Source organism: Coloeus monedula (genome assembly GCF_965178545.1).
Source record: "Coloeus monedula genome assembly, chromosome: 13".
Lineage (NCBI taxonomy): Eukaryota > Metazoa > Chordata > Aves > Passeriformes > Corvidae > Coloeus > Coloeus monedula.
In genome coordinates this window covers 1,789,487-1,805,170 of record NC_138793.1, presented here as the reverse complement: position 1 = coordinate 1,805,170, position 15,684 = coordinate 1,789,487, and the positions used below count along the sequence as shown (strand labels likewise).

Genomic DNA, 15,684 nt, shown 5'->3' with positions numbered 1-15,684 from the left:
GAAATACAAATTCCTGGTCAGCCCAGTTGCCTTGTTAAGGTTTAGGCTGGACATGTTTCAATGATCTCAGCCCAGCGGGAGATTAACAAAGCTTGGGAAGAAGCTTTTTCTGAGAGCGGACACAGAGAATGCAGAATTTAGGGGCCACGAGGACATTTGGCAGAACCCCCAAGACAAGGAAGAAACCAATAAAGCCAACTCAGCAACTGTACTGAAATCAGCTCCGACTGGGCAAGGGAATCCCGGCAGGGGCAGATCAGGACCACCCACACAGGAAACCGCCGAGCCAAAGGAAGAGACAGACAGACAGACAGACAGACAGAGAGATAGATAGATAGATAGATAGATAGATAGATAGATAGATAGATAGACAGACAGACAGATAGATAGATAGACAGAGAGAGAGATAGATAGACAGACAGATAGATAGACAGACAGATAGATAGATAGACAGACAGACAGATAGATAGATAGATGGAGCATGGCGCTGATTAGCATGAGAGGCAAGACACTCATTAATTAATAAAAGAGAGAATACTAATTAATAAGAGAACTATGTAACCTGTAGCCAATGAACATTCATGCCTGTGTTTGCTAAAATACATAAATAGGAAAAAGTATGGATAGTTGGGCTGCATGATTTGTGGAATGCCACCAAACACGAGGCTTGGCAACTCTGACATAAATAATCAATGTCTCTCTCAAGTGTGACCATTGCACAGTAATGGATCCAACTTTTCTGGACAACAGTGCCATTCCCAGAATTTATGTTCAAAATGGGCATTTCTCTCCATCTCTCAATGCACTTTCTGTATGGACTTTTGAGGCATTTTCAGGCAGACTGAGGCAGAAGCCCTGAAGTACCTGCAGTCAGGAAAATCCAGTAGCATATATTTTGTGGAGATGTTGCACATTATTGCAGTTATTCCTGCTTAGTATGGAGACAAGAACATGTGAAATCTCTTGTGCCTATGTGCTTCTGTTATGATCTTTCCATGTAGGATCAGCGTTGGTTGGACCTTGACAGTGTACAAAAAAAGGAGAAAACTTTCACATCTTAAAAAGTTTCAACCAACATTTCTGGCACTAAGTTTCAACAACAAAAGAGAGGTCCTGAAATATCTGCATCGTTCACACTGAGTTGTTAGTCCATATAAAGTCCATTATCCTTTTAATCTGCCTCTCTTCAGTAAAATTAGTTTTCTGCATATCTGCTGGAATGATGTACACAGCAGTGCATTATCACAGAGTGGTTTATATCTTGCAGGTGATGTACTACAATACAGTGCTTCCTCTTTTGTTTCCCATGTACAGCATCTCCACCAAAGATCATTTTTTCAGGCTTTGTGTTTGCTGTGCCACAGTAAATCCTTCATTTTGCTGTCAGTGACCATTGCAGTATTTCAGGAACATCCTATTTCCCAAAATCAAAAGCAGTCTCCTGTTCTTGCTCTCTGCTACACTGCTTAATCTGAACAAACCATGAATTGCAAGAATTAGTATTTCAGGCTCAGTTCCAGAATGTAGTTTCCATACCTAATATAAGGCAGCCATTTGTGTACAGCTTTAAAAGTCAAAAATAAGCAATAAAAAAATGGTGTGTGAAGGCTGGGAAGCTCCTAGAGAGCCAGGTTCCCGGAGAACCCCATTCCCTTTTTTGTGCCCCACCTTCCCAAGAGTGTTCCTACTAGATTCCTTCTATCCCCTTGGCCATCTTGGCCCATGTTTGATTCAAGCTTTTTATCTCGCAGAGCTGTTAACTATATGCATGTCCTTTTTGTCCTTTTCTTCTTAATCCCTTCTTTACTTTGGCACTCTATTTTTGTTTTCCCCCTGATGCCAGAAGGAGATTCCCAGCTGAGTTTTTCCCTTAGAAATCTCATGACTCTCCCTCTGTAGCTATGGGAGATGGATGACCACTTTCAGCTCCTGAAGTTACACTGGATGCATGAAAATCTCAATATATTAATATACTTTTTTATATATATAAAAATAATCTCAATAATCAATACATGTACAAAAGCCATCACATTTTTGTGTTTGCAAGGAAAAACTTGAGAATATAAAAGTTGAAATTTCTGTGGTCAATCAAAAACCTTAGGCAGTCTGTTTAAAAAAAAAAACACTAAAGAATAGAAAAAGTATCTGGAATGATTGTGCTTTTAGTGTTCAGTGTTGGCAGGAAACTGTTGTGCTTATATTTACTGTGTGGAGTATTTTTGTGCAGCTCCTGGGTTCGTTATAAATGCCTTTAACACACATGTAAAGAACAGATGCCAGCTCAGTGTAACCCCCTTTGGGAACTGCCAGCATCAGTAGTGGCAATGTAAGAGGAGAGAGGAGCTGCCTGGATAAACAGATACTCTGTCAAGAACCTGAGGCACAGACAGGCTCTGGAGTGATGAATGTTTTATTTAACATTTCATCTGCTCCTACCCACGGTACATGAACGGCTCGGAGTGTGCAGCCTGCACCCAAACTGGTGAAGATTTCTGCCCTGGTTTTGTTAGCATGCAGTGACGCACCAGACACACTGGGAGGCACTAAAGAAGGCACATGACACCTTGTTCAAATGTGTCACCGTTATTAATGATGTCAGCAGATGTAATTGCCAAGTTACTTAATACACTTAGAGTGCCATTGAGCCATTCACCTTGGAACCAAATAACTCTTACTTCATCTTACATACCTTGAAATGCAGCTCTGCCCCTCCTTGGTGATGCAGTAATATTTATTAGGAGCATTATCCTCGAGTGACATCTCCTTCTGCAAGAACCTCCCAACGACTCCAGACCTGTAATATTATAGAGACATGTTACCTTAGAGATTAAAAAAACCAATTTCCTCAAACCTGAAAGCTTAAATATGTTCAGCTTCAGTTCAGCATTCTAATCTTACTTGGAGTTTTCTAACTGTAATGGTTAGTCCTTACACAGCAATTTTAATAAAGGGAGCTCCAATTAAATCACAAAGAAAATTAATTTTAGATATAGAGGTGGGAAACCTGAAGCTTTTGTGTTAGTTCGGTATCACCACCTGGTGACAGGTTCAGAAGAACCCCTGTATTCTTCCTGGGCTGCTGCTCTGTTCACTCATCACTACTGGCAAAGGGGAATAAAACCCTAGTGAGAAGGCTGGGGAAGACAGATTTCTGCTTTAAGGCAGCTTGAAACTTCTCCCTGTAGTGAATGAATTTATGTCTTCCTGCCATTCACTGCTAAGCAGACACTTCTGACATGGGAGTCAAGAGCCCAGGAGAAATTGTGGAAATCATAAGCACTTTTTCTAAGCATTGGAGAAATCCACCCCTTAAGCACCTACCATTCTGTTGTTCTCACTTCCATAAGTTCATGAGTGTGATGTAATTGTCCCGGATTCAAACTAAATTGAGAGCAGAATTACATGATGACTGCAGCTTTTGAAGTGATAAAGGATAATTTGAGGACACAATCAGTGAAAATCCATTCTTAGAGTCAGCCAGTATCCAGGGGTATCAGGGTTACAGAATAATGTGATATTTCTATAAGCAGCTGTGTTACCTTATATTTAAGGAAAATGTAATATTTTCCTCATAAAGAAAGAAGGCTGATTGGATTGGAAGGACATTAAATTGTCATATACACACTCACTATCATTTACAGCTAAAGTTTTATTCAGGCTCTCTTTCCTTTCCTCTCAGGTCTTGTCATTCCCCTATCCACTTTTTCTAAATCCATCCATTTAAACCTCCATTTTGTGGAGTCTGCTTCCTGCTGTGTCATCAGGATATTTCCACTTGTCTCAGAGCTCTTCCTGTGCCATGTGTTTGTAGTCCAGATATGCAGACACCTGTGTGGGCTTGAGTGAGAAAATTACAGCTGAAGGGGTCAATGGTGTCAAGTGCAGGTTGGGCACTGCAGTGCCACTGTGCCCTGTGGGCTCACCTGAGCCCAGTGTTGGCTTGAAAACAATTGAAAACAGTCTTGAAAACAGTTGCTCAGCATTTTCTGCCTTGCATGTGGCTTTCCTCAGTTTATGGTCTGCTCTTTTAACACACAAAATCCCTCTTCCACTTCTTTTCACTGCTGCGTTGGCATTTTTTATACTTTTCCCTAGAACAGCTTTCCTGGCTCCACATCTGAGTGAGTATTTTAAAGTCCTAGTTCCAGTGTTGGGTCCTCACGAGGGCCTGTGTGCCCAGACTGGTGGGACACAGCCGTACCCAGTGTCTGTGCCAGGCACGTGTCAGGGACCTGAGCGGGTCACAGCAGCTTAACAGAAATAAATTGAGGAGCTCACCTGAGTAAGTCATTGTAGAACTCTGCTGTGGAGACCTTTGAAGGAGTTTACAGCCCTCTGTGAGTGATTTCGCTGGCATCAGCAACTCTCAAAGGTTTTATAGCTGACTCTCATGGAAACCTCCTGATAAAGGAAATTAATACTTGCAAGGCAGGACCACAACATAAAAGTTGCATAAAATGCTATTATTGATTTTTTCCTTCCATATTCTTGATTGCATAATAGAAGAATCCCTATTTTTGTGTGCTGTTGTCGTTGTGAAAATCAATGTGTTTGTAAAGTGTAGCCTTGAGAGAGAGCATTTCCTCAGATCTGACAAAATTACAATGAAGGAGCCATTTTCCTTGCCCCAGAGATGTTTTAAGACATTTTACAGCTGCAGATTGGGTGTCTCATTGTAGCCTCTCCATGGCTTTAGCAGGGAGCAGGCAACTACTGGATCATTCCAGATAACTGAGGCTTCACAGATCAACTCCTTTGTCTGGAGTCCGCTGTGTTCTGTCCCTAATATAACCACACTTTTAATTTTGTCTGTTTAAAAAGTTCCTTTAAAGTTGCAAAATTAAAATCAGATTGCCAATTCATTGCTAATTTGTGTGATTTTGTACCTTGTTTAAAAGCAGCACAAGTAATTTTCCCGAGATGAGAATGTTCTCCATCTCATCTAAGCGCCGACTGTGATTAATCACAGATCTGGTAAAAACATCATTCCTTTTTTGCAGCTGGAAGGAGGGATTCAGCAGAGGCAGTGATGTTTCTCCATGCAGAACACAGATGTGAGAAGGGCAGGTCCCACCTGCACGACTGTCCTGACGCTCAGAGCACCTTCTGGCTTTTGCTTCCTTGGGGCAGAGAATGGGAAAACACTGATATCTTTTCCTAAATTTGATCCACAGTTTGGCTTTCTCTCTAAGTTCTGAGACTTCAGTTCTCTGAGTTTTACATTTTCCTTCACCGGGGCTGTCTTAGCAAATAGGGGGAGCAGGAGCAGCAGCAGCAGCAAGGCTGGAGCAGGAGAACACGGGCGCTTTCCCTGTCCTGCAGGAATTGCTTTGGCTGCTCTGTATCTTTAAGGGGCTGACCCTATCCCACGGGGAGCCGGTATAAAGGCAGGTAGGCAGCAGTGCCCTGCTCAGGGAGCTGGAGCCAAGCAGGGGCAGCTCCCAAAATGACTGGCCACCACAGTTGGGGATATGGGCAGGCTGACGGTAGGTTATGGCATTTCCGTGCTGCATCTCTCTGTCTTCCCCCACTCGTTTTCTTTCTAGAGCTGTTGCCTGAGCCCTGCAGAGCTGCCTGCATTTTGATGTCTGCAAGAATCAAGTATATACAGCAGGTAATTAATTACTTTATTGATAATCAATAGCACCCAGAAAGTGGCACCAAAAGATGCACAAGTTTACATCTGCTGCCTTTCAGTGTTGCAATCAACATTCCTAAGCTGAGGGAAGCAGTTTGAGTGGCTTGGGGTTTTTTTCAGACTGCAGATATTATAGATGGGTCCCTTTCCAAAATGCTGTCATAAAAAAAGATTACCTGCGTCTCTCTCCAAAAGCAATTCTGTTAAGCAAAGAAGATTTAGTAGAGCAGTAATAGATTCTCCTGATTCTGTGTAGCTGCTGAAATGTGGTATCTAGGCTTTCATAAAAGTGAATAAAATAAGCTATATGTTATGTATGTCTGGTACATCGATAAATTGTACAGATCAGTATCAGATCTCTTACAGAACAACTTATGCTTTCTGATTTGACAGTTTTTAATTTAGTCCTCCTCCTTTGCTTCCCACCTCCAAGGATGTGTGTCACAGCATGAGGGGGGATGTGGAGCTCCTCAGAGATTGCCACAGTAGTGGTTTATAGTGCCTGTATCCTTTACAGAGAGGATGGATGAGTGGCTGATGCTGGCCAATAAGACAATTGCATAACTTCCAGGAGTCTGTCTCTCTTTACAGCAATTATTTTAGCTGCTGAGTGTCCAACAAGAGTCTTTTGCATAACCTTCAGGGGCCAGTCTCTTTCTTAACAGTAATTACTTTAGTTTCTGTGAGTCTAAAAGCCAATCTGAATACCAAGTGAAGCTGGTTAGTGCTAGTAGGTAATGTCATGTGTTTGTGCTTGTAGGTAGTAGTAATAAAGCAATGTATACTCACTCTTATGAAGCTTATAAGAGCCAAATGATATGGCCTTAGCTTGTGTAATAGTACTTAATTCCTAAATCTGCTTTGCAGGCAAGCTGAGAAAAGATATTATTTTATAAGCTTAGCTTTGCAAAAAATGTCAAAGCCAAGTAAGAGTGTAATAGATCACTGTTTTGTTATGTAAACTCCTGGAGGCTAAATACCTATGACTGATTTTAAAAAAGCTTCCCCTTGTGAAAGTATGTGAGAATGCTACAATTAAAAATATGCTTCTTGAGAATCCCGAAGTACAATTGTTACTGTTACACTTTATGAACAGAAGCAGCAGAGGAATTTAATTGCTGCTTTCACTACCATAGAAAATGAGCCATAAGAAAAAGGAATTCTTTGATATGCATAAGCTTTTGTTATCTCAAATGGCTTAAGAATGTTCCAGCTCTGGCAGCAGATTTGTGCTATTAAATTGGTCTTTCTCCCTGCTCTATTGAGGTCAGGAAGTCCCAAAGTGTTAATTATCATCCTGTACCCTTCACTCAGGTTAGAGAGATACCATAACGGGCACGAGTGAAGAATGGAGCTGTCTCAAAGATTTACTGCAGTCATAAAATGATTTTAAAAATAACTTCATAGTCAGTAGCTAAGAGATTGAGTCATCTGTATCTAATTTGAATTGCTGGAGCTTTTACACTGTCTTTCCCAGGGAGAATTAAATGCTGTTTCCTTGGAGGAGTGTGTTTGTGCATGCAAGTGTTTACACCTGTACCCACCTTGGAACACCTTAGCAAGGTGACTGCAGCCTCTGCAGAGACAGAGTGGCACAAGTAACTGGGGGTGCAGCAGTCTGTTGATGTGCCATGATCTCCTCAGTGTGTTTTGTACAAGGCTTTTGAATCCCCATCTTGTTGCAACCTGCTTTGTGCTAATAAAAACACACCAGCCTAGAATATAAATGAATTTCTCACATTCCAAACATTCGAGTCACTCTTGCTGAGCAAGCTTTATTTCAAGCCTCATGAAAACCCATAATGACCATTTTGTGTATGGTAGGAAGGGAATAATGATGCTTTCCTTTGTTTGCTTTTGAAGGACCTTCCGAGTGGCACAAAGCTTACCCCATTGCCCAGGGGAACCGCCAGTCCCCCATTGACATCGTCTCTGCAAGAGCAGTCTATGACCCCAACCTGAAGCCCCTTGTCATCTCCTATGAGTCCTGTACCTCTCTCAGCATCTCCAACACTGGCCACTCTGTTATGGTGGAGTTTGAAGACACTGATGACAGGACAGGTGAGACTAACACAGCTAGCTAGCTCAGAACAGCAGTTTGTGACTTAGTGGGGGAGATAAAATTAAGTACATTCTGTACAGTGTAACTTCTATGATGTATAATTTCAGTTTAGAATGAGGCATGTGACTGGAGCCATTTATATTTTTATCTTCACTTTGAGCCTCTCTAGCAATGCAATATCACAGATCAATGTAGTGTTTCTTCATTAGGAAAAGCTCTTGCATCAGGAAAATCAGAAGTTTGTTTGCAGTGCTTTTCTTTTAGATGAGAATTGAAGTTTGCTGGACATCTCTCCAGCACTGCCAGACCCCAGCCAGCACCCAGAGTACAGATGTAAGCTCCTCAGTGTCCTGGTTCGTGATCACCTAAATCAGAGATGCCAACTCGCGTGCCAGCTGTGGCTCAGTGCCCAGCTCCCATCCACAGGGAAGGGAAGAGGATTAGCAGGGATGGGTCATGCAGAACAGTCATCATAATCATATTCACTGCACCAAGCTGTACCTGGACTGGTTACTGTTGCCTTGCATTTTCTTTCCTCCCTGACTTGTAGAAGTTTGGTTTCTTCAGGAATTATAAAATCTTCAGCTAATTCTGGGTTCTGAGATGGTAGCAGCCAACTTTCGATGTTGGACTGTCTGCAGTTTTACATTATTCTTGTCTCAGCTCTTGGCAGAGGATGTAAATTCTTTTAAGTGATTGATTATTTCTTCTGTTAGGTCTGTTTCCATGGTAGATTGTGCTCTTACATCTGGAAAGAGTGCATTAAAAAAAAAAACAAAACAAAAAGAACTGGAACAATTTTTAAACCTATCAGTTGATTTCATCGTCCTTTTGGGTGTGCTCATTGATGCAAGCTAAATAGGATACCCTGATATTCAAAACAAGGTACTTTTTCTGTGAAGTGACTTGTCTGTGCTGGTGACCCTTTGAAATGAGGGCTAGAGGTTAAAATTCTAGCCGTTTTGTTTTAAGTTTTTTTCTGGAATGAATTTAAGAATCTGACCAATGGAATGGTCAGGTTTTCAAGCATCTTAACTGAATTTGCAGAGAGGACTTTTTACTGCACAGATCTGTTCAGAATGTCACCCTATAAACAGAATTTGTAAAATATCTGTGGAAGTATTATCTTAGCTGGCTAACGACTTTAATGCAATTTTCAGCTGAACTGTATCTGTGTAACAGTGAACTTTATTCAGCTTTAGAAGTTTAAGAACATCTGTTACTCTGCATTTAGACATACAGACTCAGAGCACCTGTCAGGAATGAGACCTTTCTACACTAAGGACAAGTCTTGTTTCAGTAACACTTTTTCAAGGAAGATGACTGCTAGGAGTGGAAAACATGGTTTAAACTGATTTTAGTTGTGTTGAAATAGATCTAGTGACTCAAAGCTCTGCATAAATGACACAACAGAATTTTTACAGTAATCCATAATAGCTAAATTTCTTAAAATATTTGGGACAGGTGATGCATTCTTTTTCTAAGTTTAGAAAAACATAATAGGTGGTATTTATATCCTTAAATAATACTAAAAACCTTTGCTTTGGCAAGGCCAGTTTCCTGCATAAAGGCCAGCTGGAACCATGCACATGTGGTGGCACTGTGCAAGCCCCAGCTTTCACTCTTTAAATAAAGTGTTATGAACTGCACTGAGGATACAAGCTTTACAGATACTAAATGTAATTTTAATTTTCTTAATGTGAGACTCTGATCAGGTTTTGATGTCTGTTGGGCAAAATGTTTTAGATTTGGTGGCATATAAAATTACAGGGATTACTGATGCTGCTGATAAAATATCTTCTATAGGTGGCATCTTAAACATTCACCTGTTCTTAGGTGTTATTTCTAAATGATGTATGAAATGTCTCTGTGGCATTTCCTTGCCTTCAGAAGGTGATTTGAGGTTGACTGGTGTCATGTGAAGTACCAGCTATTATATTTCCCCTTTTATGGGATCAGGTATTTAAAGGAAATGGAATATAGGTAACCTCCCCTGGAAGTAAAGATACTGTAAGAAGGAAATACTTAGCTGAATTGTCTACCTGATGTTCAGGGTATAAGGTTTCCTTGGAGCTTTTTCTTTTCCAGGCTGAACAATGCCAGCTCTGGCAGCCTTTCCTCCCAGCAGAGCTGCTCCATCCCTCTGCTCATGCTGCTGCCTCCTCTGGGCTCTGTGCAGCAGCTCCAGCTCCTTCCTGTGCTGGCCCCAGGGCTGGGGCAGCTCTGCAGGTGGGCTCTCAGCTGAGGGGCAGAGGGGCAGAATCCCCCCTCCCCTGCTGCCCACAATGGGGGTTTCAGGGCTGGGGCAGGGCCCTCGCTCTCACCCACAGCACCCCAAGTGCTTCTCCCAGGGCTGCTCCATCTGTTCCACTTGTATGTATTGTGTTTAACAGGAAAGGCATAACCATAAGGGTGGTTACCACATCTTCATGTGTCAAATAGACTCTTTCAAGAAAGCTACAAATTCTGTACAGGTAGTCACACAACGTTTTAATTTACATTTTCAGATGAATTTTGGTGCTTTCCATTAATAAATCCACCCCTCTTAAATGCCTGGATGATGCATCTTTTTCATGCTGGGAGAGGCTGCTGGCTTTTTTCCACTATTGTGCCAACAGTGGTTAGTTTTACTAGCGGGAAGCTAGAAAGCCAGAATGCTTAAGCTTTTTTCTCTTTTAAAATTTTTTTTTTGTTCTTTTGCCCAGCAATCAGTGGAGGGCCCTTTCAGAATCCATTCCGGCTAAAGCAGTTCCACTTCCACTGGGGGACCACGCACAGCCAGGGATCAGAGCATACCATTGATGGAAAACCTTTTCCCTGTGAGGTAAGGATGTGTTTTCACAGATGGGATTATTTCATGCAAATGCTGTTGTCACATGACTTTGTCTGCAGTGGGGGCAGGATTAGGATTCTGATTCCTTGCTCACCATGTCAGCCATCTCTGCCCTCCTCAGCTGGATGGGGAGAGGAAATGTAAGGAAAGGCTCATGGGTCAGGATAAGGGCAGGGAGAGATCCCTCACCAGTTACTGACACAGCAAAACAAAAAAATCTGTTAACAACCAAATCAGAGTTGGATAACGAGAAATAAAAGCTGAAGCTTAAAGCACCTTCTCCTCACCCCTCCTTGCTTCCTGGGTGTAACTTTACTCCCAGCTTTGTCCATCTCCTCCCCTGAGTGGTGCAGGGGGATGGGAAATGGGGTCTGTGCTCAGCTCATCCCAGGTTGTCTCTGCTGCTCCTTCCCCTCAGGGGAAGGGCTCCTCACACTCTTCCCATGCTCCAGTGTGGGGTCCTTCCCACAGGAGACAGCGAACTCCATGAGCTGCTCCAGCCTGGTCCCTTTCCATGGGTGCAGTCAGTCCTTCAGGAGCTGCTCCAGCCTGGTCCCTTTCCATGGGTGCAGTCAGTCCTTCAGGAGCTGCTCCAGCCTGGTCCCTTTCCATGGGTGCAGTCAGTCCTTCAGGAGCTGCTCCAGCCTGGTCCCTTCCTTGTGATCACGAGCTGGGGAAGCTTCTGGCGGTTTCTCACAGAAGCCACCCCTGTACCCTCCCACTCCCAAAGCCTGGCCATGCCACCCCAGTGTGGGCTGTTACAGAAAACTTGCCTAGTGCCTGCCCACACTCATGGACCTGTCCAAAAGATTGAACTTCATGTTTCCAGCAATGCCTTTGACACAAAACCGTTCTGTTATGAACAATTGTTAGTGCTGTCAACAAGAAACCACAGTCACAGCTTCTATCACTAATTTAATTCCTATTTGTTATTTTTCTTTAAAGCTCCACTTAGTTCATTGGAATGCCAGAAAATATGCAACATTTGGAGAGGCAGCAGCAGCTCCAGATGGCTTGGCAGTAGTTGGTGTTTTCTTGGAGGTAAGAATTGCAAAAATAGCATGTTTACATGATGAAAAGCATTATGCTGTAAAGTGTTTGAGGACCATGCCACATATTTAAGAAGTGCTTAAGGAAAACAGATGACTTACTGGAAGCGTTAATGCATTGCAAATTGCTGATAAACTTTGGTAGGAATGTTAAGATTTGGGTAAGAAAACAACACTTAATTAAAGCATAGTTGTAATCCTTCTTATTTAACCTGTCTATTCCATTATTTTAGATTGGAAAAGAACATGCCAGTATGAACAGACTCACTGATGCTTTGTACATGGTAAAATTTAAAGTAAGTTCTCAGCTCCTTAAATTTTCTTCTGGGATATCCTTTAAAAAATCATGCTCATGTACATGTTTGAGACAAAAATGAAAAATCACCCACCCACAGGTCCTCCCATAACTAGAACATAACTGTAGTTGTAGTTTCTTCTTCCCCTCCAAAGTTCATATTATTTTCCTAATCTCAGGTACCTCACAAGGCTTTGCTGACCCCACTGGTCATCCAGAGGTTCTGCCTTTCGCAAAAAGCCCAAAATCAACAGCTCCATGACCCTTGAGGCTCAGCTCTTAGACTCAGCAAAATAATCCCTTTTCCATTGAGCCTAGGCTGGGAGAAGCTGCCTGTTTCTTTGCTGCAGAGCTCTGTCAAGGATGATCTCACTGAGGTCCGCAGTTAGTCTGTTCCTGAAGTGTTTTCTGAGTGACTGAGATCCTTTTGGATACTCCTACAGGTTGAAGAGTTTTGCTCCAGACTGTGGTACCTAAGGCAATCACTACTTTAGGCAGCACCTCCTTCTATTTCTACCAATCTCTGGTTAATGTATCTTCCTCTGTCAATCTACCTTCCTCTAATTTTAGACTTGAAGGTTTGATTTTTTTTTTTTTAAGCCAATATTTACCACAGCAGACAATGACTATAGGATTTAAATTTTTCTACTAAAATAGATGAGAAGAATAGAAAATAGCAAGTAATGAGACAAGGAACTCTGCCATGATATTATCTGTAGCTCACACTGAACACTATATACAGAACACACCTCCTGCATTATTTTTGGGCCTATTGTGACAAGAGATGAATTTTGATAAAGACAATTGTGCAAGACCTCAGGGTCTGGTAAGCCAGCATTAGGCATCACACTTGCCATCTACTTTTGGCTAACAGCTGTTATAAGGCAGCCAAACCTTTACAGACTTCTCCTTTCCCCTATTTTTAATGTTACTTTAGCATTTTCTTCTCTTTCAAAAAAGTTATTTAACCTGCACTTAAAAGTAAAAGGATAAATTTCAAGTCCATTTTCTTTTCCCAGGGAACAAAAGCTCAGTTTAGAGGCTTCAACCCTAAATGTCTCCTGCCCTTGAGTCTAGATTATTGGACATACCTTGGTTCTTTGACAACCCCACCCCTTAATGAGAGTGTGACATGGATAGTGCTGAAAGAACCCATCAGAATCTCTGTGAAACAGGTAAACTTCTGATACTCTCTCAGTTCTTGTAGGATTCAATGCTGGGTAAGCAGGCAGAGACTGTTTTGATTTGAAATGAGGCTAAGTTAAAAGTCTGTGAATATTCAGCTTGTTCAATCCTCAGGGCTTCTGTTACTTTCTGTTAATACTCTCTAGGAACCTGTTTCATTAACTGATTAAAATATACTGAATACTTCCTTTTAGTCATTTTTAAAAAACATTACTGTTGATTGCCCTCTTAAGCAGTGAATTGTTTCCCCTGAATTTCCAGCTGGAGAAATTCCGCATGCTGCTCTCCACTGGTGAGGAAGACCAGAGGATCCAAATGGCCAATAATTTTCGCCCCCCTCAGCCTCTGAAGGGGAGAATTGTTCGAGCTTCCTTCAAGGCCTGAAGAAAACTGATAATGGTCCTGAGATATCCAAGAGCTTCCACGTGTGAGATACTATAAACAGAAACTCTGGTCTTCAGACCACTCATGGAACACACAAGACAGGCATTTCCATGAACCCTCTGCTTGGAGAGGAACAGTCTTCTGGCTTTGTATTTTATTTGAAGTGCTCATTCTTTGGAGAAATGAGATCTTTTTAACCAGCACTATCTAATATAAGTGATAGCTGAGTGTACTAGGTTGTTATCCAAGACCTAAAACTCTATAAAATTAAAATGAAATTAAAATCTATCTTGATAGAAAATGGGAAATTACGTAGCGATCTACTAGTGCTGATAGCCACAACTTCTAATTGTCTCATTTAATACATGAGGAAACAATAATCAAGAATTTTGGACAAATTGGACTTAAATTTTCCATACTGATCTGTTGTTAGCATTTGCTGAGCTCTGATTTGAAGATTGCTTTCAGTGTAGTCTTGCTGCCTGATGACACAGAGTGTATGAGTAGCACTAGAAGAAGTTCTTTACTTGCCTCAAGTAGGCCTTGGTATGAAAATTAAATCTATAATTTAAATCTACTGTTCTAAGATGCTATCTTATAATGAAAATAACAATGTAATGCTGTGAAGAAAAGCAGAGCAGTTTGCTGCACAGTGTTATTTAGGTATTTATCCTTTCAGCCCATGCAGAACACAGGACCACAGTGCCCTGGTAAGGGTCAGTTTGGTTGAAGAGTTCCTCTGTAGTGATCCAGGTGTGTTTTGTGGTCCTCAGTTGCTCAGATTCTACCTCAGTTCAATGCTATGCTCTGCAATACGACCTCCTTCAGAAAGCAGGTATTTCATTTCCTTTGGGACCTAATGTGGGTAGATCCTGTCTGCCCTGAGTGTGCATTGCTGCACAGACCCTGCCTGGCAGGGGTGCTCCCTGTGCACCGGAGGCTTCAGTGCTCCTGAGTCCTTTTACCTCTGCAAAAGTTGCTTTAGAAAAGCCATGTGTTGGTTCTGCAGATCAGTGACAAAATTCCAACTCTGGTACTCAATACTGTGATGTTCTCTGTGATTACCCACAGTCAATTCCCAGTTACTTTAGTTCCAGGCTTCCCATGGTCAGTTCTGTCCGTGTAGTTCAGGCAGAAATCGCTGATGTTGATCAATTTTTATCAGCTGAGATGGAGAAATCAAAGATTTACAAGGAAAGTGGGGAGATGGGAGAACAGCAGCTGCTGTGGGCTGCTCCCCTTTGCCCAAGGAAGGAAGACATGAGATGTGGAGCACAGTACAAGGAATGAAAGACTAGAATTCTGCTCCTCAAATCTCCATGGTTTTTCTGGTACACTGATCTAAAACTTTGTTTCTCAGCTTCCTCTTATGTAAAAAGAGGGTAACACTGACCTCTACCTCACAGGCTGTTGTGAGGGCTAATTCAGCATTGTTTTAGATGTGAGATTTTTATCCAGCAGATGCTAAAGGCAATGGAAAATTCTTACAAAATGCAATGGTTTTAGCTATTATGAATGTAACTTTGCTAGTAATGCAAACTGGTATTGCAGAAACTCTATTTAATGTATCTTAAGTTCTTTAACAAATGAAATAAATGAGACTTTAAAATCATATGTGCTTATCTTCAGCTTTTATTTTAAGAAGACCCACCTCTCCCTACTTACAGCACATTAACAGAAATGATGTTTGATGTTTTCAACTGATGCATCTCTTTTGGACTGAGGAATGCTTTGATTTTTTTACCTTCAGTGCTATAAAACCTTGACTAACCTATAGTGGAATGATCTAAGTACAGGTAAGAGTTGTCCCTCACAAGTTTGTGGGCATGTTTTTAAACTCTAGAAATTATTTCTGACACCTCTTTTTGGTCTATATCACAGTTCTTACCATCTTTTGGGATTAACAGTTTCTGTTTCAGCTTAATCCATTCACTTAAGTTCTGATCTACTGTATAACTGGAATGACTTCCTGCCCAGAGTTAAATTATTATCATGAACCTTATGTCCCTGTTAAAATTTACATTAAGAGATGCATTCTAAAATGTAAAAAGTCTTTTGAAAAACCTTACATTTTGATAACAAAAAAAAAAATATTAGGGGCAAATTTAAAATACTTTCCTGATTAAAATATAAACAATCTTATTTACCATATGTTGCACAGTCAAGCTATCCCAGTACTGCTGCATTAATATTAGTACAGGTGTTCACAGAGCAGGTCAAAATCAGCATTTTCAGTGT

General features: G+C 41.4%; 1 protein-coding gene across 1 annotated transcript; it reads left to right on the top strand.

Annotated features, from left to right (window-relative positions):
- Positions 1-5,446: 5,446 nt before the first annotated feature.
- CA7 (carbonic anhydrase 7) lies at positions 5,447-13,446 on the top strand (the record flags this gene model as incomplete). The annotated part of the gene is made up of 7 exons (XM_082290349.1): positions 5,447-5,486; positions 7,502-7,699; positions 10,406-10,524; positions 11,479-11,574; positions 11,816-11,878; positions 12,897-13,052; positions 13,324-13,446. The coding sequence occupies 7 exons, from the start codon at positions 5,447-5,449 to the stop codon at positions 13,444-13,446; spliced, it is 795 nt and encodes a 264-aa protein (XP_082146475.1).
- Between the last annotated feature and the right edge of the window lie 2,238 nt (positions 13,447-15,684).